Source organism: Perna viridis, chromosome 13, assembly GCF_037379345.1.
Source record: "Perna viridis isolate PV_CMFRI_1.1 ecotype Kerala chromosome 13, ASM3737934v1, whole genome shotgun sequence".
Lineage (NCBI taxonomy): Eukaryota > Metazoa > Mollusca > Bivalvia > Mytilida > Mytilidae > Perna > Perna viridis.
In genome coordinates, this window is record NC_142457.1 from 9,736,048 (window position 1) to 9,763,122 (window position 27,075).

The 27,075-nt window shown below is 33.0% G+C and overlaps 1 protein-coding gene across 5 annotated transcripts in view; it reads left to right on the forward strand.

Annotated features, from left to right (window-relative positions):
• Nucleotides 1-27,075, forward strand: part of LOC148599502 (von Willebrand factor D and EGF domain-containing protein-like) — a 62,871-nt gene extending 35,796 nt beyond the window's left edge. For all 5 annotated transcript variants that reach the window (XM_088557426.1, XM_088557425.1, XM_088557423.1 and 2 more), the window contains 19 exons: nucleotides 353-981; nucleotides 1,886-2,127; nucleotides 3,131-3,265; nucleotides 4,470-4,568; nucleotides 4,880-4,991; nucleotides 8,197-8,459; nucleotides 8,633-8,738; nucleotides 9,777-9,908; nucleotides 10,247-10,375; nucleotides 10,733-10,858; nucleotides 13,087-13,182; nucleotides 15,016-15,111; nucleotides 15,355-15,450; nucleotides 17,241-17,432; nucleotides 18,037-18,132; nucleotides 18,565-18,663; nucleotides 21,408-21,503; nucleotides 21,964-22,055; nucleotides 23,368-27,075. In XM_088557426.1, the coding sequence (XP_088413552.1) occupies nucleotides 353-981; nucleotides 1,886-2,127; nucleotides 3,131-3,265; nucleotides 4,470-4,568; nucleotides 4,880-4,991; nucleotides 8,197-8,459; nucleotides 8,633-8,738; nucleotides 9,777-9,908; nucleotides 10,247-10,375; nucleotides 10,733-10,858; nucleotides 13,087-13,182; nucleotides 15,016-15,111; nucleotides 15,355-15,450; nucleotides 17,241-17,432; nucleotides 18,037-18,132; nucleotides 18,565-18,663; nucleotides 21,408-21,503; nucleotides 21,964-22,055; nucleotides 23,368-23,382 (2,851 nt within the window). In that variant the 3' untranslated portion in view covers nucleotides 23,383-27,075. The remainder of the gene's footprint in view (nucleotides 1-352; nucleotides 982-1,885; nucleotides 2,128-3,130; nucleotides 3,266-4,469; nucleotides 4,569-4,879; nucleotides 4,992-8,196; nucleotides 8,460-8,632; nucleotides 8,739-9,776; nucleotides 9,909-10,246; nucleotides 10,376-10,732; nucleotides 10,859-13,086; nucleotides 13,183-15,015; nucleotides 15,112-15,354; nucleotides 15,451-17,240; nucleotides 17,433-18,036; nucleotides 18,133-18,564; nucleotides 18,664-21,407; nucleotides 21,504-21,963; nucleotides 22,056-23,367) is intronic.

Below are 27,075 nucleotides of genomic sequence, written 5' to 3' on the forward strand. Positions count from 1 at the left end.
AATTGAAGTTTAAAGGACCCATTCTCGTGATATCACTGCATGATGTGACGAAACTTATAAGCCCTATTTTCAAAACTTTAAAACCTCTGCTTTTCTCAATACTAAACTTGACCTCTTCATGTAATAAGTACAGTACACTGGAAAGAAATTCCCAGATTAATGATAAGTAGCGATGGTGAAAATGGTGACAGTTTTTAATGTCCTGATGAATATTTGATAGAAGTCGTAACAGGAAAAACTTGAAGATTGTTCTGTCATAAAGTGGCCACATGAAACTGTAAAACTTGATGATACTTCCTGCAACATTTTTAGAGATCAGAGGTCTTATGAAAATCTTCCTTGAATATTTCAGACTTTTACCAGGCCAAAGCATGTTTGAAAACTCCAGTCCTCATTCAGTCACCATGGCAACAGACCATCCTGAGTGTGATTGTTCATTGTCATCATATGAGACTTCATGTCCAAGATCATCAACAACTCTACCTCAGTTTCTCTTTCAACTGAAAGAAACAACTATTTATTGGTTGAATAAAACCAAAACATCCAATCTAATTCAAGATTACATATTTGATGGTGACTTTGATGATGAAGAGATTGTTACTAAGCAACCTTCCAAAGATGGCCAGCTAGCTAGTGATAACTGCCGACTTATGTTTATGACCTCAGGAATTGCTAAAACCTGCTTAAATAAGATTGACATTAATATTGAAACAGTCATTAATATATGTGTTGCCTTAGCAACCTCGTATAGGAATTCAACATGGATGCCAGAAGTTCTTAGATTGCTTGAAAATTTGTGTGAAACTCATTTGAATAACAAAGAAAACTCTATAGGTTCTTCAGATATGACTGATATCAATATTGAAGACATCCGTCAAGCAATTTTATGTCCAGAAGGTTGTTATGGTAACGGGTTATGTACAGAAAATGGTTGTTTTTGTTACCATGGCTACAATGGTATTGAGTGCCTTACCAGGACAGGTAAAGTTAATTTAAAAGAGAAACAGTGAAACCTGTCTAATTCAAACTGTGAATAATCCCAAAACCTGTCTAAACCAAATACTCATTTATAGTCTGTTAATATCAATTTAAATGTGTTTGAACCTTAATAGACCCAAACACCTGTCTAAACTGATCTGATTTTGAAGTCCAAGAGGGGTTCAGTTTGGACAGGTTTTACTATAGTTAATTATAATTGTGGAAAAAAAAACGAGGGCAAAACAATGGACACAACAGTGTCAGGACTGTAACCCAGGACTATAAGGACATTAGATGAAGACATACCAGTAAACCCCCCAACATAAGGGGTAGACTCCCACAAAATCAATGAAAAATTTAGAATCTCCCAACTGAAAAAATAAGATTGGGAGGAGTGTTCAGTTAAAATTACTTTGTTTTTTGTGAAAAATACTGAATAATTGAATTTTCAAAAATTTGCTTTTACTTAAAACTCTTAATTAAGTTTTCTCAATGAAGTCCTTTTTGTGCTTTTCTTTATATTTTTAACACTGTGCCTCAGTTTTTGGGGAAAGTCTTATGAAACTTTGGCAGCAGTTAATGTTATATTTTTGCAGTAAGACCTGTAATGCGAAAAATGAAACAGTCCTAAATATGTTCTTTGTAGAAAATAATAATTTGATTTTAGAAATGTTTACAAACGCAAGGGGTATAATCAAGGGAGCCAATATTTGATAGGAAAATCAAGAGTATATATTTCAAGGGTTAAGACTAGACAGAGAAAAACAGGCACATACAATAAAGAACATGAAATTGAACTGCCAATTTTTAATTTCATATTTAAACCGTCAAACCTACCAAAAAGAGTTTGGGTTTACACTTATTCTAATTAATACTCATATCAATATTTTTAATAATAATTTTGCAGCTGCCATGACAACAACTTCAATGCCTACAGCCACTAACAAAACAACAGTTACCACCACAGCTTCTACAACAACAACAACTGAAATAACATCACCCACAACCATCTCTACTTCCCTAGCAACAGAGAATGTGGTTTCTATGGTAACCTGTGATACAAGGTCAATGAGATGCAGTACAGTTCATGTGACCTTGATGTATTCAGATAGAGGCTTTCCTTACAAGTGCCTTGTCTCTCTTGTCAAGGTATATATGTATGCTTGGATATTTTTGTGAAAATTGGGTTAAATTTAAAAAAAAAAATGAAACATTTATTTCAATGATCCATCAAACATTTCTACTCATAATGGTCTATAATTACAGTACCTGAACCGATCCATGCAACAAAAGTTGTAATCGGTCATCAATCAGTTTCCAATCAGTCATCGAACCGTCAAACCAATCCATTTAACCTATGATCGCATCATGTGACCACAGAATGGTCAGTGTATTTTACGTTTTCATTGTTTTCTTTGTCAATTGTACACATATGTACATAATGTAATAAATTTTAACATCAATTTATACTTTTATTTCATATTTCTTTTATTCTAAACAGATCGTCCGTCATTTTACATAATGAAATTGCAATCAGATCGGTCACCGGTCATCAGTTATTGATCCGTCAGTGACCGATCCCTCAAATCATTGCACGGATCGGTTCAAGGACTGCATGTGTACTGACGATTTAACTCCATTTTGTCACTACACCTCTGAAGAAATTGAAAAAAAAATGAAATAATGCTTAATTGCAGATCTTGACAGAGGTATCTGCCTATAATTATTGAATCAATGTATAAATTATGTTACAAAATTGAGATGACAGATATGGTCCTTTAGCTCTGATGGGAAAATATTCAGAATAAGGTAATTTTACAACAATCAATTTTCTTGCACCTTTACTTTTTTCTTTATACGATAACCCAATTGTTACTGTAAGGACATTTATGTGTCCAGATTATGTAGTGATCATTTAGTATTCATTAATGTACATACAATGTCAATAGGGTGTTCCCATATGATTATACCTGCTTTAGATTCCTCAATAAAATAAACATGACAGATGCTTATTTATAGATCATTTTTGATAAATTGCCTACCCTTGGGATGTAATATTGCCTTCAACATTGATAATGCCGTCGACTGTGGCTCCAGGCAATATCACAGTCTCTTGTATAATTATTAATTTTCTACATTATACTTGTATTAGCTAACAGAGAATGGATGGAAACCTGTCGGGGATGCATTCAATACAATGTTACGTTATATTGATATGTCAACCGTCGAATGTATGTTGCCAATGGTTACAGATAAAGAAAACTTTCCTACTATTTATGAAGTTCAGGTAAGATTTTACTGTACTTTGGAGAAGACATGTAACTGTATTTTATATATAAATTCACGGTTACCATATAGCAAGTTATTTTGACCGAAGTAGATATTTTGCAGATTTGTTTTGGCGTTTTAAGACAAAGCACTAAAAGATGACAAAATTAGCACCACAGGAAAATTACGTGCTATGCTATATATATAATCATTTAAAAAAAAAAGAAACGATCATTTCAATACTGACTTGGGTGATTTTGCATTGTTGTCAAGTGTAAATTGATTATTGTGAATGACCAAATTGTGATGACTTGTATCAATACAGCTTTGAAACATACATGGGTCCAGCAGAAGGTGGATTAAAAAATAGATATACTTGGTTGTGGGTTGGTGGAATTTGCATTTATGGTCCACACCTGGGCTTGATAATTGGTTTCTGTTTGTGGTTATCTTAAACTGAACAGCCCTCATTGAATTTTGGTACTCCTCAGCACTTGTGATCATATTATACTTAACATTTGGAATCCTGGATAGTTATAAAAATCAGACAGGAGGTGATTCATGCATGTCAAAAACCCACTGAATCCAGTTTTATTTCTTGTTCAGAGATCATTGTAGATCACATAACCAGTCTTAGTTTTTCATTTGGGGATTGCGCTTTTAAGTTAAAATTTATATAAATTGTACATGAAATTAGCACTTTGCAAGAGTTATTGTTCTTGATTTTGTTTGATATAGTTGATTTTAGTGGTAGATAAATGTATGATTTTCTAAAAAGTACATCTAAATGCAGAAATGATTATGGTTAAGTGAAAATATAGCATATGTAAACTGAAAAAGCTTCCTTTGTTTGGTTGGTTTTTCTACACCATGAATCACTTTACCACTGGCAATGTCTGAATTTTACATGGACTGGTACTTAGAGAAAAAGCTCTTTAAAGGTAGAGTGGGTATTCTTGGTACAAGTAGTGCACCATCTTGTTATGTCTCCCCCTTTTTTGGAGGGAGACATTGTTTTTGCCCTGTCTGTCTGTCTGTCTGTCACACTTTTGTAAGGGAAACTTTGCAAAAGCAGCACCAACTTTCCTGAACTTTGTAGGTAGTTAGGACATCATTTAATTTACCAGGAATTTATGGCTTACTGAATTTTGTGGGATTTTATACCGTTTTAAATAGGGAACAGGAGAGAGACATCTGTTTAACGTTTTTTACATTAACTTTAGGTACCAAATATGGCAGGAAGTGTTTTGACCTCTCAGCTTGTGGCTGTATATGACAGTTTATGTCAAATTTGTGATATTAACCAAGGCTGTATCATTAAGGTATGAATACTTTACAAGTTAAATCCAAATATATGGAAAAACTTGTTGGTTCTATTACTTCAGGGGCCTGTGGTGGAATCCTTTCAAATTCAAATTTGTTTACCAAAACTGTAATAATTTCATAATTTTCATATTTTTTGCTTTTGAGTTACTAATCCTTTTATGTAACAATAGATGATTTTTCGGGATAAAATTTGGTTTGTTTTTAAGTGACTATATCTTATTTATTTATAACTAGGAGCAAATAATTTCTTTTTTTTTTCAGATGAAAGTTATACTTGATATTAGATTAACTATAGTTTTCTTTGTAGCCCAATACATGTTTCATTGATAGAATCTGCTATGCAGATGGATCTGTCAGCTCTGAAAGCCCATGTTTAAAGTGTGAAAGTGCTCAAAGTGAATATGCATGGTCTTCCATAGGTTAGTAAGCACCTAATTGTAAGATGTATGCATGTATTCAGTTTTCATCAATTAATAATGTGGATCATTTTACATGTATATGCAAATTATATGTACTGTATTATAAATCCATATTGTTTTGTACAGACTTCTTTGCACTGTAGTTTTTCTCAATAAAAAAGCATTTTTGTAATACTTATATGTACCATTCAGTGTAAGAATCAGGCAATGAGTGCACATCAATTTTCTCAGTTTGGTCTTTTATGCCTCTAATATATTCAGTACATCTAGAAAACAACTGAAAAGCTGTTTAAATTTAACCTGAAGAATCTGTGATGAAGATATTTTTGACTGCTTATATAAGGGAAATGTGCTGGAAAATTTTATTAGTGTCATTAGTTGCATTAGTGCATTGCAGCTAAATTTGACAAACCAATGTATAATGGCTGATGATTCTCTGCTGTGTTTTTTAACAGAGGGTTCCCTAGAACTCCCACTCTATGCCTATGTTTATAGTTTAAACGACCACATTTAAATTACGTGCATTTCTATCAGATTATTTTTAAGCCATTCTTTTATTTTCAGACCAAATATATAAAATATGTCTGATGCTCCCTCACTGTTAAGATTTATTTCAACAATGCTTTTAGAACATTTTTTACCTGTTTTTCAGTGTGTTTTTATAGATTAAAGTTAGATGATGTACTGCTTCTATGTCTACATTTGTCCATTTTTACTTTTCTTATTTTGCTCTTTAACAACCAAGTTTTTATACCTCCACTCATGCAGTGTGTGGTATATTGGTATATTGGATTATCGCTATTTTGTTTAAAATCCCTTTGGTCTTCCTTTACAACAATTTTCAATCTTATGCCAGTTGAGTGAGAATGAAAATTATAACATACTTGACATCATGTAGCATTCCACCGAAAAATAGTCCTATAAGAAAACTCTGCAGCGCTTATAAAACTTACATATTTCAGTTAGGAAAACTGAAAATAATAATATCTTACAATTCAGCAAAACAGTCTTAAAATATTATTTAATATTTTTTCAACTGGCTGGAGTAACCCTAACCCTAACCCTAACCCTAACCCTAACCCTAACCCTAACCCTAACCCTAACCCCTAACCCTAACCCTAACCCTAACCCTAACCCTAACCCTAACCCTAACCCTAACCCTAACCTAAATTTTTCTTGATTTTGGCTAAATATATTTTTAAAGTTTGCTAAATTTTGCTAAAAAAACTGCTAAATTTTGCTAAAAATTTGCTAAAATTTGTGCTAATATTATTGTAAAATTTGTTAATATTTGCTAAAATTTGTACATTTTGCGAAATTTTGCTAAATTTTTCCAAAAAATCGCTAAATATGACTATAATCTGCTTAATACTTGCTCAAATTTGCTACTAAATAATGTTACTTTTTGAGCAAAAGTTTGCTTAATCTTATATAACATTTATAAAGTTTGGTAAATCTTTGCTAAATTTTACTAAATGTTATTAAATATTTGCCAAATTTATTCTGTAACTTGCTAAATTTTACAAAAATTTGCTAAATTTTTGGCTAAATTAGCTAAATTTTTGGCTAAATTAGCTAAATTTCTGTTTAAATTAGCTAAACTTTACTTAATCTTTCGTAACATTTAGTAAATACTGGTAAATTTTGGCTAAATTTTGCTCAACGTTTAGCTGAATTTTGCTTGAATTTGCTAATTTTTTCTTCATTTTTGCTAAAATTATTTAGCTGACTTTAGCTCAGTTTGGGTTAGGGTAACCCTAAATTTTATGGTAGAGACTGGTACGGATGAATAATTCCAAAACAAGTAAAACTGACTGCAACGTTTATTACAAGAGTAAAAGCGAGCTCTCTGAATATGCAACATGTTCAAATATATATACTATTCAATTATATAAGACACATCCATCAATCTGAATCTGGACATAAACATTCTATGTGTCCAGTTTACCCGCCGATTTATTATTTGTGTACAAGTATTTTTTTTACCTCTAGGTATAATTGCATTTCTTTTTGACTTGCTCATTACTTGTTACGCTCCCCGAATATACAACATGTTCAAATATATATACCATTCAATTATATAAGACACATCCATCAATCAATGTGAATCTGGACATAAACATTCTATGTGTCCAGTTTACCCGTACATGCATATAATTCAATTTATAGTGAACATAGACAATATTAATTCTTAAAGTCATTATACATTCCTCCCTTTCTCAACAATAACAATTTAATCAATAATGTCTAAGTACTGTCCTATCATATTTTCTCCCTTTCGCAAAGAATTATCGTAGATAATTCAGCAAACAGGCCGGTAACCGTACTTGCATTGTGGCAGTACTCGCTAATTGTGTACAGTCAAGTTTATTTTGAAAAATCCGTCACCAGAAACTAGGCACACATCAAATGAGAAAAGTTATATAAAGAGGAGTACGAATCTGAGTGAAGTCCTCAGCAATTGCAGAACTACCAGCATTGGGACACTGTCTAATATTGATTATGTCTGTCCAATTGATTGTTAATCACTGCAATTGTAAACATGAATTGTCAATGTCCGACACCGCATGAAGATGATAAATGAAGTTCCGATCCTATCGTCACTGAAACATCAAGTTCAATAATATAATAACAGATCAATGAGTTTATTTACAAATCATCCGTGCTCCAGCTCTCCTCTGCTCCATGATTATAAAATGTAAAAGTTCGATTATACAGCTATAAATTCACTAACACCGTCAACTGCGCTCCAGCTCTCCTTTGCTCCATGATTATATAATGTAAAAGTTCGATTATACAGCTATAAATTGTAAAAGTTCGGTTATACAGCTACAAATTATAAAAGTTCGGTTATACAGCTACAAATTATAAAAGTTCGGTTATACAGCTACAAATTCACTAACACCGTCAACTGCGCTCCATGATTATGTAATATCGTTCATTGTGTGAGGCTGCCAAAATCGTCTCCCAGGTAATTGGCAGCACCGCAAAATTGTTATTATTTAATATTTTTTCAACTGGCTGGAGTGTCTCATTGAAAAATATTAAATATTCTAATATTAATCACATTGTCCATCCATCTGCCATTTTGATACTTTGAAACTGATATTAAAAAACTTTGAAAAGCTGTTTTAGACAGATTTTTAAATATTAGTGATGTGGGTTAGACTGTAATAAGACAGGGTCCATAATATCTGGATTTCAGACAACTTACCACCCTTGTTAGAGTCATCTCACACCACCATGACTGCAATATCCGGAGACACAGTAAAATCAAGCTTAGCTGCTGAAGACCCTGAGAACATGGATCTGGTCTATACCATGAAACACCCCTATGGTGCAATAAGTACCCATGGAGAGTTTAAGTGGGAGGTAAAACTCTCAACTCAGGATATATCAGCTGAAGAAAATAGATTTGTTATCAATGTGACTGACAGCTGTGGATCTGTTAGTTCCTTTGTCTTGATGGTAAGTCTGATACTATATTGAATCTAGACAAATAATTGTACATCTACATGCTAATATAATTTTAGTAATACCAGTAATTGGAAGAGTGTATGGTCGAATACAATTTAGACCTGAAAAAGGACAAAAAATTAGTGAATATTAAACTGTTTTTAATTAGTTTTGAACTATTGCAGGTAGTGGTAAAACCCTGTGGTTGTTTAAATGGTGGCCTGTGTGACACTCAAGTGGTGACATCTAACAGAACGGGATTCACTTGTAGTTGCCTACCATCATTTACTGGTAAGAAGTCATTTTTCTCTTGCTTTAAAGCTGAATTCCCCTTTTTCAAAATTTCTGTTGTGTTTGATAACTAACTATCTGTTTATAGTTCAGAATATACTAGTGATATTTCTATTAAGTAGCTGTCTTTGTAAGAATCATGCAAAATCTGAAAAATGTGATACACCCCAAAAAAGGCTACATATTTTTATTTTTGTAATTAGTTTGTTTTATGGATCTATATTATGAAATGTGTAATTATTCATTAAAATCTGCCTGCTCTTAGGAGATAATCCACATTGAAAATCCAGTAGATTCTATTGTATTTGAGTGCCATTTACAGAGTTATCTCCCTTAATTTTGAACTCTATAGTGCATTCTATATAATTTTTATCTCCTAAGAGCACATGTTATATGAAAAACCACATATTAATTTCTGTTTACTATGACATTTCAAACAAAATATCAAAAATAAAAATATGTAGGCTTTTTACCCATGAATCACATTTTGCATGATTCTTAGCTGGAGTACTACTTAAAAGTTACCTGGCTATTGCTTGAAGAGAATAGTTTTGATACGGATTTTGGAAACATATGATTTCATGTATCTTTAAATGCACAAAAACGAATATTTATACTGGTCCAAAACATTATATTTCCATATATTTCAAAGCATATGAAAACGTATGTCTCAATTTTGTCTGTGTATAGTTTCTGTCTGTCTATCCGTTCATCTTGTTTTGCCACCTATTGCAAACACAAACATCTTGTTTCCTGCTGGCAACTGCAAAACTTAATTTGACATGTAAGTTGGGCAACAGCCTACAGGTGTACATTTTTCTTACGTTTGTAAAGTCATTGGAAAAAGGACACCAGCTGAAAAGTGCAAGATAGGATAGGTAAATGGTTATCTATTTTTTTTTATTATTATTCAGCGTTCTGGATTTAGATACTGTAAATAATTCTTTTTTTCACCCGGCTGACTCATTTCTGTGGGCCTGTCTGATACCTATTCCGCTTTGATTGAACGTCTATCGTTACTTTGTTTTGTTTACGTAGGAAAGCTTTGTGATACCAGAATGAATAGTTGCCATAGTAACCCCTGTTACCCAGGAGTTTCCTGTAAAGAGATATCAAACTCCTTTACCTGTGGCAGCTGTCCAGAAGGTTACCAAGGTGATGGTGTCTCATGTAAGTCTTCCCCAGTGCCATTCAATAAGGAATAAAATTTGAATAAGTAACTCAGCATGTTTTTTACAGTGTTCTTATTTTCCCGTAAAAAATATAGTAACCATAAACATAGATGTTTTAACAATGTTCTCTGCAATACACACTCTTTATGAAACATAAAACTGGTACATTTGTAGTTTTTGTGGAACAATTTTTTGCAAATTAGTGCTTTATTTCACTGAATCTAAGTTTTTCTTTTTATAGCAGTACTTGGATAACTTGTCTGGAGCTTCATAAGGTAAAAATGAATGGAAATTATATATTTAAGATCTTAATTTTTGCATACTATTGTTGTGCAGGTAAAAAGAAATGTTCAGCAGATCCATGTTTCTCTGGTGTTATATGTACAGACCATCCTACACTGGGTTATGTCTGTGGAGCATGTCCGCAATATTTCTATGGAAATGGTGAACAGTGTTTCCGAAATAGTAAGCTCTATGTGTATCTTCAATTTAAATTATGGATTTCTCCAATTTTCAGTTGAATAAAATAATCATTAAGTGGTGTATGCCCCTATATTGTAAATTGAATGGTAGATGTGAGGTTTTTAATGAAAAATCTCACTTCAATGATGTCCTCAAATGTTTTCATAACTCACATTTCAACTAAATTGAAGATTTTTTGACACACTGATGAATTTGAGGGACATCTAATTTGAGTATTTTTATGAAGCTGGTCCCTGTTAATGAATTCAAAAATAGCAAACCTCTAAAGCTGAATTTATTTATTGAACTTAATTGTGTGTTTTAAACTGCATAATCGAATTGCAAAATTGTATTTTTTAGATGAAAAAGCCTGTAACCAGAATGTTTGTTCACCTTTTGCGACTTGTAATGAAAGTTCAGAGTATCCAGGTTATTACTGTGGCAACTGTTCCCATGGTTATATGGGAAATGGGACAGTTTGCAAAGGTATGTTATGCTTGCAAACTTTTAAAAGGAAAGTATATAATTATATCTCATGCTTCAATTTATATGTTCTGAAGTATATGCAGGTCAAAGTCAGCCATAAGAAACAGACAAAAACATTAAGCCTCAAAACTTTCAATAGTTCCCATTTGAATTACAATTAGTGTATTGATTATGTGTTGGTGAATGAATAATATCAACTCTCAATGCATTTAATTCTTCATCCTTTACATTTCTCACTAAAGAGACTATAAGAAACTAACACTGGTACAAGATAGGGCAATCTCAGAGACCCGAGGGAAATCTCAGAGACCCAAGGGTAAGATTTAATAGTTCTCTAACAAGGGTGTATGAGATTTCCCTATCAGAAGATGCTTTCCCTACCGGTGCACTTGGTCCATGCTCCTACTTTTTAGTGGAGTCCGAGTTGCTTTGTATGTATTATTTTAGTTACTTAAGGTTCTTTGTTGTGTATGTCTGTTTTCCATTTCTGGTCTTTGTCCCTGGATTACATTATTTGGTTTTCGCTATAACCTTGGTTCTCTTGATTACCCTTCCATGTCTGGTCTGTGTCCCTGGATTACATTATTTGGTTTCTGCTATAACCTTAGTTCTCTTGATTACTCTTCCATGTCTGGTCTTTGTCCCTGGATTACATTATTTGGTTTCTGCTAGAACCTTGGTTCCCTTGATTACTCTTACTTGTCTGGTCTTCGTCCCTGGATTACTTTATTTGGTTTCTGCTATAGCTTTGGTTCCCATGATTACTCTTGCATGTCTGGTCTTCGTCCCTGGATTACATTATTTGGGTTCCGCTATAACCTTGATTGCCATGATTACTCTTGCATGTCTGGCCTTGGTCCCTGGATTATATTATTTGATTTCTGCTAGAATCTTGGTTCCCTTGATTACTCTTGCATGAGAAAAGTATGTGTTTGATTCTTTTTCTCACTAAGAGTTAGTTTTCTGACAAAATGATCTGCATTTTACAGATGATTGTGACATATCAGGACAATGATACGTAACTACCAGGTGTCAGTGTTCTAGGATTTTTCAGAAATTGAGGTTTCCTTGGGGAAAAATCCATAGAAAATCAACTTTCCCACAGTCAATGACTGCTTTCCCAACAAAACAAATCTTTACAGCATATGAAGTTTTCAACTTGCCACAGAGAAGTGTAACTAAGTACCTAACTTTCCCTGACCCAAATTTCACTTGCCCCGGGTAATGGGAAATAGGAATCCTAGAACACTGGGTGTAAAGTTTAGGATATATACTTCAAAACAGTACAAACAAACTGCAGGAAATAATCACCACTTATTCTTGATAAAATAATTATTTCAAAAGAATTTTCAAACACTTATTAGATATTGGTAGGATATGATTGGTCATTAACTTTTTATTCAGTTTCACCATTTTTTTACAGGAAAGCATATATGTTCTGTCTCAACCCGTGGGTGAGATAAGGAAATGTCGCATAGATATAAATAAAATTTTCTTGTCTCTTTATTGAGAAAAGGATATTCCTATTTTTAGCCTTGAGATAAAATATTGTGACGTCGCAATAAAACATTTCAATAATGTCTTGTAAATTCAAAGGAATTGTTGCAAACATACCTTAATCAATATTAAAGGTGTGTAAAAGGATCAAACAATGCCAGATTATGTTGTTCTCTAACTTATCAGAGTCTTGTTAGGGAACTGAAAATCTCAACCTTTGGTGTCTGAGATTTCTCTGTCTTGCACTCTCAGCTGTGTCAGATTCTTATTTTCTCATCTGGTGCAGAATGTTATTGTTCTCCTCGACACTCATTATTTCTCTTAAATTCTTTTTTTAGTCCCCTACCAGTAACTTTCACCAACAGGTACTTCAGGTTTGCACTCAGGCAGTCCATCCTCCTGTCTGTCAGTCATGCTTGCAGAAATTCATTTGATATTTAGTGCAATGCTTTACAATGATAAAAAGTTACAGATAATTTTTAATTTGTTGGTTTTTTTTAAGTGTTTTCTGAGTTTTTGCCCTTGGATTTGAAAATAAGTACAAAAACTCAGTTAATTCTTTAAAAAATTATGCATGAAGTTTGAATTCTATTCTCATCAACAGTTTTTTCCTCTGTTACATTTGTAGGGGACTTTGTACTGCCATGTAATACACATGTACTTTTTGAATGCTTGTTATATTTTAATTGCAGCTAATTTTTACTACTTTATTATCCATATTTTTATTTCAGCCTTCTGCTTTCCTCCATGCACTGATGGAAAAGAATGCTCAGGGAATGGTGTGTGTAAATGTCGCCATGGTTATAGAGGACCAGGATGTACTCAAGGTATAATTTTTTTTTGAGTTTTGTAAATGAGTATTTTATACTTACACATATTTTCAGAGAACATTTGAATATGGTCATAACTTATATCCCAAGTAAACAAAGTTTTTTGGGGGTATAATGGAATCACCATTTTTGTCTGTCTGTTTTCATCAGTCCACATTTCTTGTAAGTGCAATGCCTCTTCAAATGCCAAAAGGATTTTGATGAAATAATAAAGGAAGGTTGGGCATCATATGTAGATGTGCAATTAGGAATACTGTTACTGTCAAAGCATTCAAAAGGGAGATAAATCATATGTAGATTTTTACACAATAAAACCTCGTTAGTGCAACTCCTCCTAAACTGCCGAAGAGAATTTGAAGAAATTTTATTGGATGGTTGGGCATCATGGTTAGGTCTGCATGAAGAAATAATTCCAAAGGGTGGTTATTGAACTTACTGTCAAAGTGCTTTACTTTGTGGATACCAATTTTCATGGATTTGGGAAGAAACATAAATTTGTGGATTATTGAATTGTAATTTTGAGGTTATAGTATACATCAATGGAAAATTCTTTTGCATTGGGTACCAAATTTTGTGGTTTGGCCTACCCACAAAGACCACAAAAATTAGTACCCCACGAACAACAGTATTTTCACAATAGATTATTTATTAAACATGTAACTCAAGGGTTATACATTTAGCTCCAGTTGAAGAAGAGGGTATTCTGTTTGTGAGTCTAGTTACTGTATTTCTAATTTGTTATGGTTTTGTATGTTCCTGAAGTTTGAATATTTGGCTAAAACTGGTATCATTGTTTCAGGGCTAATCAGAAGCAGACTCCAAATGTATTATATTTTTCACTGTTTATTGAAGTCCCACACATTTCACATACTAATAGGGTTGTTATCTATATGACACATTCTCTGTTTCAATTTTCTTCCCTATAAGTGTATTTCAGTTATTGATTTGATAATATGAAAATTCATTAGAATATTGAGAACTTTACTCTTAAAAACAACAGATCTGGAAAAAAGATTACATCAATGAGTTTGAGATCTTATGTTGTTAAACTCTTCAATTTTCTGAGGTCTAAAGTTAAGTAGCTGTCTTTGTAAGAATCGTGCAAAATCTGAAAAATGTGATACACCCCAAAAAAGGCTACATATTTTTATTTTTATAATTAAGTTGTTTTATGGGTCTATATTATGAAATGTATAATTATTCATTCAAATCTGTCTGCTCTTAGGAGATAATCAATATTGAAAATCCAATAGATTCTATTGTATTTGAATGTCATTTACAGTGTTATCTCCCTTAATTTTGAAATCTATAGTGCATTCTATATAATTTTTATCTCCTAAGAACACGGGATATATGAAAAACCAAATGTTAATTTCTGTTTACTATGGCAATTCAAACAAAACATCAAAAACAAAAATATGTACCGTAGGCTTTTCACCCATGAATCACATTTTGCATGATTCTTAGATGGAGTACTACTTAATTTTTAATCAAGTTGCACCTACTTGTGCTGACTGTTTGATATTGGAAGGAGGCATGGAAGACTTCAGATTGAAATATTTATTTTTACCATATAAATGATTAAAATATTAGTTTTTCATATACATTAAGTAAAATTATTAATTTTCCTAATGTAAAAGAAAATTATGCTCAGATATAAGTGAGTTGAAAGGATCAAAAATTTTTTCTTACAGGTTCAAGATAAAAAGTTATTTCCAAAAAGGTCTGAGTCAAATATTTATTTTAAAAATCGCAAAATTCTTCCAAGTAACCCCCTCTCAAAATCAAATGGTTGTCCCATTAATTAGACAGGTCTTCTTTTATATTTAGCAATATGTAATGAGCCATGCCAGAATGGAGGTATTTGTTACCAGCCAGATAAATGTTTCTGTAAGATAGGTTATACTGGTCAATTTTGTGAAACAGGTGAGCAATACTTTTTAATAGTCCTTCCATTTGTTACTAATTTCCATGGTTTGTCAAATTTTTAAAGGAAGCAATCCAACCAGAAAGATTGTTGCAAGTAAAACTTAGTTATTGTAATATGGAATATAATTATAATACGTAATTTAATTCTTTTTTTTGTTATAAGCCATTTACTTTAAAAATGGTGGTAGGTATTTCTAATTGGTAATGTGCTGTTTTATTACATAATGCCTTCATTGGCAGATTTGTGTCCTGATGGTTGCCTGAATGGTGGATCCTGTTTAACAGAAAATACATGTGCTTGTTTACCTGGCTATAGAGGACACAGGTGTGAAATAGGTAAGACAAAGAACTAAAACATTTTGGTTGTTTGAATAGAAAATCACAGGAAATCACAGTAGTGGCCCTGATCTTAGGTCTGCCAGTGACCCCTATTGCAGATCAGCCAGTGGCCCTGATCTTATGTCTGCCAATGACCCCTATTTCAGATCAGGCAGTGGCTCAGATCGTAAGTCAGCCAGTGACCCCTATCTAAGGTCAGCCTGTGCCCCCCTGTCTTAGGTCAGCCACTGTCCCCTGTCTAAGGTCATCCACTCACTGTGGCCATATCTTATGTCAGCCTGTGAACCCTCTCTGAATTGCTTGAATCATCACTGTATAAGCCGGTGTTTTTTAAATGTCTTTTCTTTGAACATGTTGAAAGGGAAAATTCTGTTAACATAGATTTTCAACAAATCTTAATTTTGTACAAACTTCGTATGGGCCTGGTGGCCATATTTTATTTGTTCAAATGCATAGGGGATTTTATGCAGTTTAAGCTCAATTATAAGGTCATCTTGGAATGTATTTAAATTATGGATTTTAAGCATGTGCCGTTTGAATAAAAATGAACTTTAAGAATGTGCATTGTTTTTTTATGCCACAATACCTGTTGGGGCGGTATAATGTGATACCCTTAGAAAATTTTTGTGGGTGCATGTCCGTCCTTCTGTTCATCAATCCCCAGGGTTTCCTGAAAATTAATTGAGAACAGATCAATAAATTGTTTTGAAACTCTGCACAAATGTTTAGTACTATAAACACTGTAAAATACAGATTAAGTTAAATTTTAAGCTAAATCCAAAAAATATGCCATTTTTTAATGTTTATTACCCCTCCCCCTATTTTACTGATACATGTTTCCCATCAATGAATTATTTTGAAATTGTGCATAGTTATCTAGTACTATAAAATACAGATTAAGGTTATCTTTTCATGTGAACTCAATAATTGTTTTTTGAGTTATGTCATTTTTTACCCTTTCCTATCCCTCTTTTTACTGATACAGATCTCTATATAATACCTTGAGAAGGAAAGAATTGCTTTTAAACTTTGCACAGTATTTACATGATTAAGCTTTATGAAATGCAGGTTAAGATCAGTTTTAGGCAAAATCCAAAAAAAACACTTTTCTGCCTTTGGCTGAAATTTGTCATTCAGGTTGTGTTGTTTCTTTGACATATTCACTCTTTCTACTCTTATATTGTTTTTAAATCCTACATTTAATGCCTCATTAGATGCCATATTTTTACCTATGTAACTTGTCAAATTGTAATGTCACAGTTTTTGCAGTGTCTTCTTATCCTAACACATCTGACTGAATCAATCTTATCAATGTAAGATGACAATTACCTGGTACTAGATAGTGTCACTCTCTCAAAGGCTCTTTGGTTGATGGAGAATCATGGACTTTACAGTCTTTAGCATGACCAGGCCAGGAATTGAACCCGTAACCTCTGACACTTGTGGCAAGCACTTTACTACGTGTACTGGTCCATCTAAGTAGTGACTTCACTGTATTGGAATCATTCATGACTTAAGCAGTGATGGGGAATGGCAGGGGCCATGCATGGACCATATGGAATCATTCATGACTTAAGCAGTGATGGGGAATGGCAGGGGCCATGCATGGACCATATCCCACTGAAGCTAAACATGGCCAATTAAAATTACAGGATTTTACTTAAAATGTTAATAAATGGCACATCATGAATACTTGTAATAAATGCTAAAAATAGCCCATTTGAAAAAAAAATCTTTCCCGACAACTGCTTAAGTGCCTTGGATACAATGTTTTTTTCTGATTTTAGAATCCTGTTCTATAACCTGCCTTAATGGAGGTTCATGTGTGGGATTTAACCGATGCCGTTGTACTTCAGAGTTCACAGGGACATTCTGTGAACAAGCCATTTGTGAACCAAGATGTCTAAATGGTGGAGTTTGTGTTCGTCCTAATGTCTGCTATTGTCCAATGGGATACTATGGCCCACAGTGTGAAAGAGGTAAACTTACTAACTACACAAGTAAAGTGTTATTTTAACTAATGCATTAGGGCTCCATTTTTCAAATTTACTTTGACTCAGTTATGTTTTTCCTTAACACCTTAATGCACACATTTGTAACAGTCCAAGTTTATCTCAACTAGTTTTTATACCCTGCCACACGAAGTGGGGAGGTACATGAGGATATGTGATACCATCTGAGTAGTTGCAAGTCCATCACCCTGATGGTTTTCTGATGAGGGCTACAAGACAGAGTTTTTGACATTATATGCAACATCGTATAACCCTACAAAAACTGTTAATATTTACAGAGATCACTAAAAGGTCTGCAGTAAATGTAAACACACATAAAGTCGGCTCTGAAGGGCCTGACAACAAAAGTAATATTTAAAGTTACATCCTTGGTAACAGAACAGTGAGAGACTTCTTCAAAATAAACAAAAAAGTCAAATAATGACAGGAAGACACATTAATGACCAACGCTGACAGATACACAGATCAATGTTTGTTTTTAAAGTTTCAACTGATCATCACATATCCGGTTCAGTATGGTATTTCTTGCCACAACTTCATACCTTCTAATATACTTTATATTTTTTTTCAGTTTTCTGTTACCCACCATGTGAAAATGGAGGTTATTGTGTGACGGGGAACCAGTGTCTGTGTCGGCCAGGACATACAGGAGGGCGTTGTCAACACAGTGAGTTGTCACAGGATTTAAATGATTTGTACTTAGTTACAGTAATAGAGGAGAAAGTGGAATTGGGGGGTATATGTGTTAAAGATAAAACAACCACACCAAACAGAAGAAAGAGAAGTTATAGCCATTTAACAAGGAGAAATTTCCTACACCTGTAGCTGTCTTTGACTGCGTGGCCCTTAATTATAACGATCAAATATACCAGTTCTGTGAATTGGGCATCAAATTTTACCATAGACATACAAGTGCTAGAGATATGGCATAACCAACCAACATTGTCTTCTTCTTAGCATCACACTTTACCATAAACATACATATCAAATAATAAAAATTCAAAATTACACAATATTAGCACATTTTTTTTAGGCTCGGGTAATTTAGTAGTGTCTGTATAGGTATTGAGATTTTACTTATAATTTTCTATTGTTTTAGAGCATTGCTTTAAGAATAGCTGCCGTAATGGAGGCAGATGTGTTGGTCCGGAGATGTGTGCCTGTAGAGCAGGGTGGGAAGGAAGTAATTGTGGGAGACGTATGTACATTGGATACCATTTATAGGAACATCCTATATATATGTAAATTATGCTCTGAAACATGAATGGCTCAAAATAGATCGGTCAGTAGTGATGTATTCAGTCATCGGTTTGGAGTGATGTATTCTGTTATCAGTCAGTAGTGATGTATTCTGTTATCAGTCAGTAGTGATATATTCAGTTATCGGTCGGTAGTGATGTATTCAGTTATCGGTCAGTAGTGATGTATTCAGTTATTGGTCAGTAGTGATGTATTCAGTTAGGAAGTGATTGTTTAAACTTGCATAGCATGTATACATGTTATAGGAAATCAGACATATTTCTGTTGACAGAGAAGTAAGTGATAAAACAACATAGCAATGCAATATCACTGAAGTGGAACATTATTTTAGTACAAATATATAGCTCTGTCCCTCATAGGCAAAACTTCAAATTATTTAACAATACTGCACATAATGTTTTTAGAAGTCTATTCTGTGTAAGAATCAGGCAATGGGTGGCACATCATAATTTTCAATTTGGTCTTTTTTGCCTCAAATATATCATATGGAAAACAACTAAAAAGCTATTTAAATTATCCTAAAGCATCTGTACAAAGATATTTTTGACTGCTTATATAAGGAAAAAGTTCGGGAAAATTTCCCACCATTTTTCCATAGTGCATTTCAACTAAATTTGGTCAATGCAATAAAATGTTTTGTTTTTTTTTCCTTCATGTGCCACACTTTATACACATTTTTCCTGACTCTTAGTTCTTAATGCATTAAAAGAGGAATATTTGTGAACATTTTCGTCCCATTTGACGTGTTGCAAGGGGAATTGGAAATGCCGGGCGTCCATCCGTTTGACCGTCCACCCGCCCATGTTTTCCACACTTTCTTTTTGTAATGCCCTTACCAATTGATTTTATATTTTGAATGTGGTCTAACTATGAGAAGTTACAGATTAAGTTTGACTTTGGTTAAGGTTGAATGATTTTTGTGGAAGTTACGGCCCTTGGACTTCAGTGAATTTACAGTTTTCCGCACTTTTTTTTAGCTCACCTGGCTAAAGGCCACGTGAGCTATTGCCATCACTTGGCGTCTGTCGTCGTTGTCGTTAACAATTATACAAAATTCTTCTCCTCTGACACTACTTGACCAATTGAAATCAAACTTGGTATGAATGTTCCTTGGGGTATACTGCATAGAACTGATGTGGGGATTTTTGATTCATCGAAAAACATGGCCACTGTTACTAAATATAGATCATATGGGTCAGACAGTAGGTTTTCACATATATCTCCTAAACCGTTATGTTTATTCAAATTCTTTCAATAGCTGAAATGATCCATATTATTAGGACTACAAAAGTCTTAAGACTCCTTGTAAGAGTTATTCCCCTAGAAAGGGGAAAAATGACTTTTTTGTTAATAGTTTTCAGTCAATATCTTGAAAACTATGATAGATTAAAAGAAACTTTCATTTGTTGAAAAGATCTTGTGATAGTCCTACCAAAGACTTCTTTAGTCAAAATTGTTGGACAACTTCTTGTTTAATTTATTGCCTTTGAAAGGCAAAATTCAAGAAGGTGAGCGATTCAGGCTCCTGGGAGCCCCTTGTTTGTAATGCTTTTACCAATTGATTTTATATTTTTTATGTGGTCTTACTTTGAGAAGTTTCAGTTTAGGTTTGAGTTTGGGTATTGTTGATTGATTTTTTTATTGAAGTTATAGCCCTTGAACTTAGAAAATTTCAGTGAATTTACAGTTTTCCACATTTTTTTTTGTAATGCTTTTACCAATTGATTTCATTTTTGTATGTAGTCTTACTATGAGAAGTTACAGATTAAGTTCGACTTGGGTTAAGGTTGATCAATTTTTATGGAAGTTACAGCCCTTGGACTTAGAAAATTTCAGTGAATTTAAAGTTTTCCACATTTTTTTTTCACGGGGGACATTGGAACACTGTTCTTTTATCAAGATGGAATATCTAATGTACAAAGTACTTGTTATCAATAGAATTCAATTTGTATGATGATAACTTTGAAGAAAACATTCCTGCTGGCTCTATTTACATGTCATAGGTCTTACCGTGAAAATAACTAAATAAAACAGCTGCAAAATTGTTCAAGTTAACAGTACTTCAGGAAAACAGACACTACGACAGCAAACTGAGTATACAAGGGCCATTCAAAACTAATTTCCTGGTTCTTGAGACATTCTTTCCTTTTTTATGGTGCCTAATTACCCATTTTTATCACTATATCAATAAAATTATAGCTTTGTTTCTTGTTACCTGACCAACTCATGCCTTGACCTCCCGGTTGACTTATTTTCAAGTTAACAATCAACAAAAAGTACCACCAAACAAGCCAAAATTTTACAGATGGTTGTCAATTTTCGGTTTCCACAGTCTGGGTGGTTAATAAGATGTTTTTTTTGAAGTTGCTTTCTATGAAAGTTCGGTAAAAAAAGCAAATAAAATAAAGTAAAATCCTGACTTACCAACCCATTAATCTCTGACATGTAAGAGAACACAGAGGTAATAATTTTAATTGGCTATAAGTAAAAAGGAAAAAGAAACTCCTTCATCATTTTTTTCTGTCTTTAAACAATGTCAAAAGCTCCCTTTTAAGCAATGAAAAGGTTAAATACCTCTGTTCCTCATTAGTTTTCATGAAAAATGGCCTGAGAAGCAAAAAATTATCTTTGAAGAGCATAATCATAGTCTTTGTACTGAGTGTTAAATATCTGATATTTCAGCTATCTGTCATTTAGGATGTCAAAATGGTGGATACTGTTATTTACCTGACAGGTGCCGATGTCCTCCCAACTATTGGGGTCCACACTGCCAGTTTCGTGAGTAATTCTATCTACAGTGTTTTTGTGTCAAACCCTGAGCTTTTGAAATTTCTAACAGATTATTGCTTCAAAGTTGATTTTAAGCAATTGTTTTTTTGTTTTTTTTTTGTGTGTTTTAATTCAGCCAAAGATTTATAGGTCAAACCTGGGTTCTTTTAAACATTGCATGATTTGAGGTTAGGGGCAGTATCAGTCTTGTGAGCAATGCTGCACATGTACAAGATCATTTTTGGGGGGAAAATTGTTCAAATCAAGATTTCAAACAATTTTATATCCATGAATGTTTACTGTAGAATTAATTTTATTTTTTACATTTGAAATTAATTCTGTATTTTCACTTATGAACTTTCTCTAACCACATCATCTCAATATTTTTCTCTTTTGAAATATAAATGTATTTTTTGTTATTCACTGTTTCCAATTAATTACTTTATAAATATCATTTGTTTTATTCCAGCTTCCTGTATTCCACCATGTGTCTTTGGTAGTCGCTGTACAGGACCAAACAAATGTACATGTAGGAAGTTTTACACTGGCAAGTACTGTCAGGTAAAGTTTAACAATGATCCAGCCAGAAAATTCAGGAAGAGGGACACAATTTTGAAATATAGAGAACTAAGCTCATATCTTGAGGAAACACATACTACGTTTGTGATGAAATGCTATTTTTTTGTATTGTTTAAGTAAGCATTTTCAATGCAGGAAAAGCTAAGAATTGAGGTTTTTAAAAAGAAGGACATTATGACTGAACATTTTTTAGATTAGGAAGAGCAAGTTCAGGGGAAATTAAGGGGACAGAAATATTAGGTGAAGTGGTGTGGATTTTTTGTTTTTTTGTTTTTTTGTTTTGTTATTTGTGTTTAATCAAAATAGGAAGAAAGTTTGAGGGAGTGAAGTGGCAATGCTTCCCACTATTCCCCTTCCACATCTACCATGTATTCCTTTATTGTTGGTTTCTACTATTACCACTGAGGACAGTTCCAGTCATAACTAAAACAACAATTACCTGTTCAGTTTTATCAGTTTGAATTCCATTTCTTTTACTCCATCAAAAAATGGTCAAAGACAGAAATGGCTGAATTTTGTTTAACAGGAGGTAGATGTCCAACAGGCCTGAAATTGAAGCCCACATTATTGGACTCTTACCTGATGCTGGATTCTGAACAAGAAAGCTCTAGTACTGCTTTGGTATTGCAAAGCTGATCCTTTTAATGTTTTTTTTTTTTTTTTTTTTTTTTTGAAAAATTTGGAAAAAAAATAGTCAAAACAGCCACACAGTCTACCATAGTTCATCCCTCTACATATCCTCATGTAACTCAACAAGTTCAAACAGAAATATGTGGAGGTTCAAGTAACTGTATTTTCAGTATTTGAATACCAGTCCACATAAAATTCAGACGTTGCCAATGGTAAAGTAATTCATAGTGTAGAAAACCCCACCAAACAAATAATGCTTTTCAGTCTACATTTGCTATACATTCATGTAAAGTTAATTTCTGCATTTAGATCTGCACTTTTTAGATGAACATACAGTTATCTCCCACTCAAATCAAACACAGAAAACCAAATCAAGACTCAAGAGCAATAACTCTTGCAACGTGCCAATTTCCTGTACAATCTATATCATTTTTGTCACGAAAACGCTCACGACAACAACCAAATGAAAAAGTAAGACTGGTTATGTGATCAGTAACTGTTTCTGAACAAGAAATAAAACTGAATTTGGTGGGTTTTTTACATGCGTGAATCACCTTTTCTGATTTTTATATAGACTGCTACTTAAACACCTTCATAATTGTGATTTATCTTAGGCTATCTTTAATCTGATTTTCCTTTGATTCATTTTTATTCTTGTTTTCAGAGAAGAAAAAAATGAGAATTTACTGGTAAGATTTCATCAGCATTCCAGCCATAACATTTAATATGCAAGTTACGATGTATAGTGTAAGCAGGCCAAGGAAGTTTTGGAAGCCATGAGAGAGACTTATACCATTAATTATATAACTATCTCTTGATAATTGTATTATGGTTAACTGTCTGTCTGTCTGCCTCAAGGATGCTTTGAGATTTGACTTTTTAATAGAATGTACAGTATTTGGTAGATGTTCACTTTCATTATAGTATGCCAAACATTGCATGGATGTATTATGGTATCACCACAGTCTGTTTGTGTGTCTGACAAACTGAGAACTTTAGGGTACTTTGATGAATTTTGACTACTTGGAAGAATGTTTAGATAGCTTATACATCCAGAAAAAAGCGATGTTTTAATTAATGTTTTTATTCTATACAGTTTTGGAAGTCTAAATTGACTTCCATGATACAGTGGTACGAGTATTGTGCCTCACGTCATGATAAAATGTATTTTATAGAAGTTTTATAGAATACTGAAGTCTGTCTCACTTCATCCATCTGTCCATCTAACCATATATTGTCTATAACTTAAAGATACTCTGGGATATGTTATCATCCTCATGATCATCAATCCATTCGTCTATTTGTCCTTCTTTCACACTTTTGGTGTTAGTGTTAAGGGTACATATCATCAATGACATCCTTAATATTCACATGTATGTGGATGCTCTGAAACATTAATAGCTCAAAGTCTTTTAAATCTTTCAATCAATTCTGTGGATAATTAAGGCCCAAATCTCATCATGGCATAATTACTTATACTGCACAGGGGTTATCTCCCCTTATCTCATATAAAATTACAAATGTTGGAGCATCTTTGATATCAGCACATCTTTTATTGTAACTTTACACTAAAAAACAATAGGCCTGTGTTTCACAGAAATCAGAAATATATCCATAACTCAAAATTTAGCCTACCAATCTGAGCTTACTTTGAGATGAAAACTCTAGGATTTGTGGACAATCTCAATTTGAGATTGTTTTATGAAACCAGACCCTGATAACCTGAAAAGCTGTTTTTCAAGATAAAAATTATCACTTAAGTTGAAAATAAATGATAAAATTTCTGCATTTCTTTTTACAATGGAATTTTCATGTATTTTGCATTGCATTGAAGCTGAAATTACAAGAGTTATTCCCCTTTGTAAAATATTTTCAGTATACTCTATTTTAATTTATATTCATAGCTGTGTTATTGTTTGAGTGGAAAATTGATAATATATATATTTTTTTTAAATAGTAGAACTTAAAGAAATGTTCTGGACATATCTTTGCATGATTTTAAGGTCAGTTGTTCGTTCTGATAAAAACAGTATTCAATGCTTAGTGATAGATACTCTTACTTGTTGTTATAAACAAAAGCATGTGTACATGTACATGTTTTAAATTTTACATGTATGTAAGTACTTCTCAGTCTACAAATCAGGCAAAATGTGTATATGTGTGGCATATGAAAAAAAAACAGAGGTTTTAATGCATAACTTACAGAATTAATTGTCAAAGTGTTTGTAACCTGGAGCATCAGTCGCATAGGTATTTTGTGGCAGTTTTCAATGAAGTAACATGCACTATAGAAAATGGCAGGAAAATTTCCCGCACTTTATCCCAATGAAAGCTGCCACAAAATACCTATGTGAAAGATGCTCCAGGTTCAATTTAAATAGCCGTTAGGTTGAGGCAAAAAAAGACTGCATTGAGAATGATATGCCACTCATTGCCTGATTCTTACAAGGAATGGTAATTAATTATTTAATGCAAGTGTATTGAAACAGGTGAATATTTTACATCCTCTGTTTCTAGTGATTATAAATGTACATATGTGCATGGCAATTTGTTTTAAATTTGCATACTGTAAATACAGTAAAACCTATCTTAAATGATCCTGGGAAATCTGACACCTACCTAAACCAATCCTGGGAAATGTGAATCCTGTCTAAACGGACCCTGGGTAATCTGAATCCTGTCTACACTGACCTTGGGTAATCTGAAACCTATTTAAACCAACCCTGGGAAATGTGAATCCTGTCTAAACTGACCCTGGGTAATCTGAAACCTGTCTACACTATTTTTAGTCCTCTTTATCAATTGAAATGTACTACTTTGGTAAACCAAACAAATTTTAAGGTCAAAAAGAGGTTGTACAATTATTGGATGCAATTGATTTTGTACTTTTTTAGTTTGATTTAAGTGTGATTTTATTTTTTGCAATTTTGAGAATTAAATGCTGCATCACACCAGGCACTTTAATATACTCTCCCTGATCACACATATTACAAACTTCATGCTGTAATTTTGATTAAAGTGCATTTAATTATGATGTTTTCAAAGGCATTTTTACCTGTTTCGCCTATGTTGACATGCAGGTCAAATAGCCTCTTGACTCCATAAGTCCACCCATCTTTCCTATACACTTAGAGGGTACCTACTTTTTGTAATCTGTAATTAAAAAAAAAGCGTAGAACAAATATTAATGATAATTTGCAAATGTGTTTATGTATGCATTGAGAATGTACACCTATTATTGTGGAAAATTTTTGACAAATATATGTATCAGTTTTCACATATTGAATTGACCTTTTTCTCAGCAATATATATGATACCAGAAGTATACACTGAAGGTACTTTGTGACCTTATCTTGTCAATTGATTGTAGACATATTAAATATTTCTATCTGCTGACAAATGTATGGCAATGATTCAGATCCAGATATGATTTACTAGTGCTGGGAGACAAGGAAGCAAAATAAGAATTATTGTGCCATGACCCATAATAAATTGGACATTTCTTTTAAATTTTATTATGCGGGTTCATCAAGTCAATCTTAATAATAAGAACATCACAATAATTTCTGAATTGTCAGTCTCTGTAAGATTCAGGCAGTGGGTGAAACATAGCTTGAAAACACAATTTTGACAGTTTAATTTGACTATATGCACCATCTGAATACAGGAAAAAAAGATTTTCCATTTCATGTTGATAAATTGACTTAAAATTTCATTGAAATGCACTGAAAATGAGCATTTCAAGGACAAATAACTCTGTCAAAAAGCTCATTTTTCTAACATTCTATTAAAAACATTCTGAGCAAATCCAGAGATGCAGAGATCAAATAATGGTCTTTTCAAATAAAGAATACATCCTTGAGTGAAATTATAATATCTGATTGGTGGCTTCTTGACATGTGTGTGTCTGATTTTTCCCATTTTGCTTGATTCTTACAAAAACTTTCACTTAATGAACTGATTCAAATACCTGTAACCTGTACCTAAAACAAAATCTTGTTTAGAACCCTGGTCAGGGATTAGGTAATATAAAGGCTAAGGCTATGTGTTAAATGCCAGATTCAGGATTCCAATTAAAATGTATGAGTTATTTCCCCTTGCATGAAATATTTTTAAACCACTGTGGAAGCAGTAACTAGCAAAAGCTACTAATTGTTCCTTTCAGTACATTAGTAGGTCTTATTTTTATTTATCTGAAAAGGGGATGATAATGTATTGACCTGCCACTACCGACTGTGTAAAGTTTAAATTGTTATTTTTATTTACCTTTTTTAAACTGTACAAAATGTAAAAATTTGAGTAATGTTATTTTTACTATTACATATATTTGTTAGTATAATTTATAAAATTTGAATAAAAATTTAAATATTCA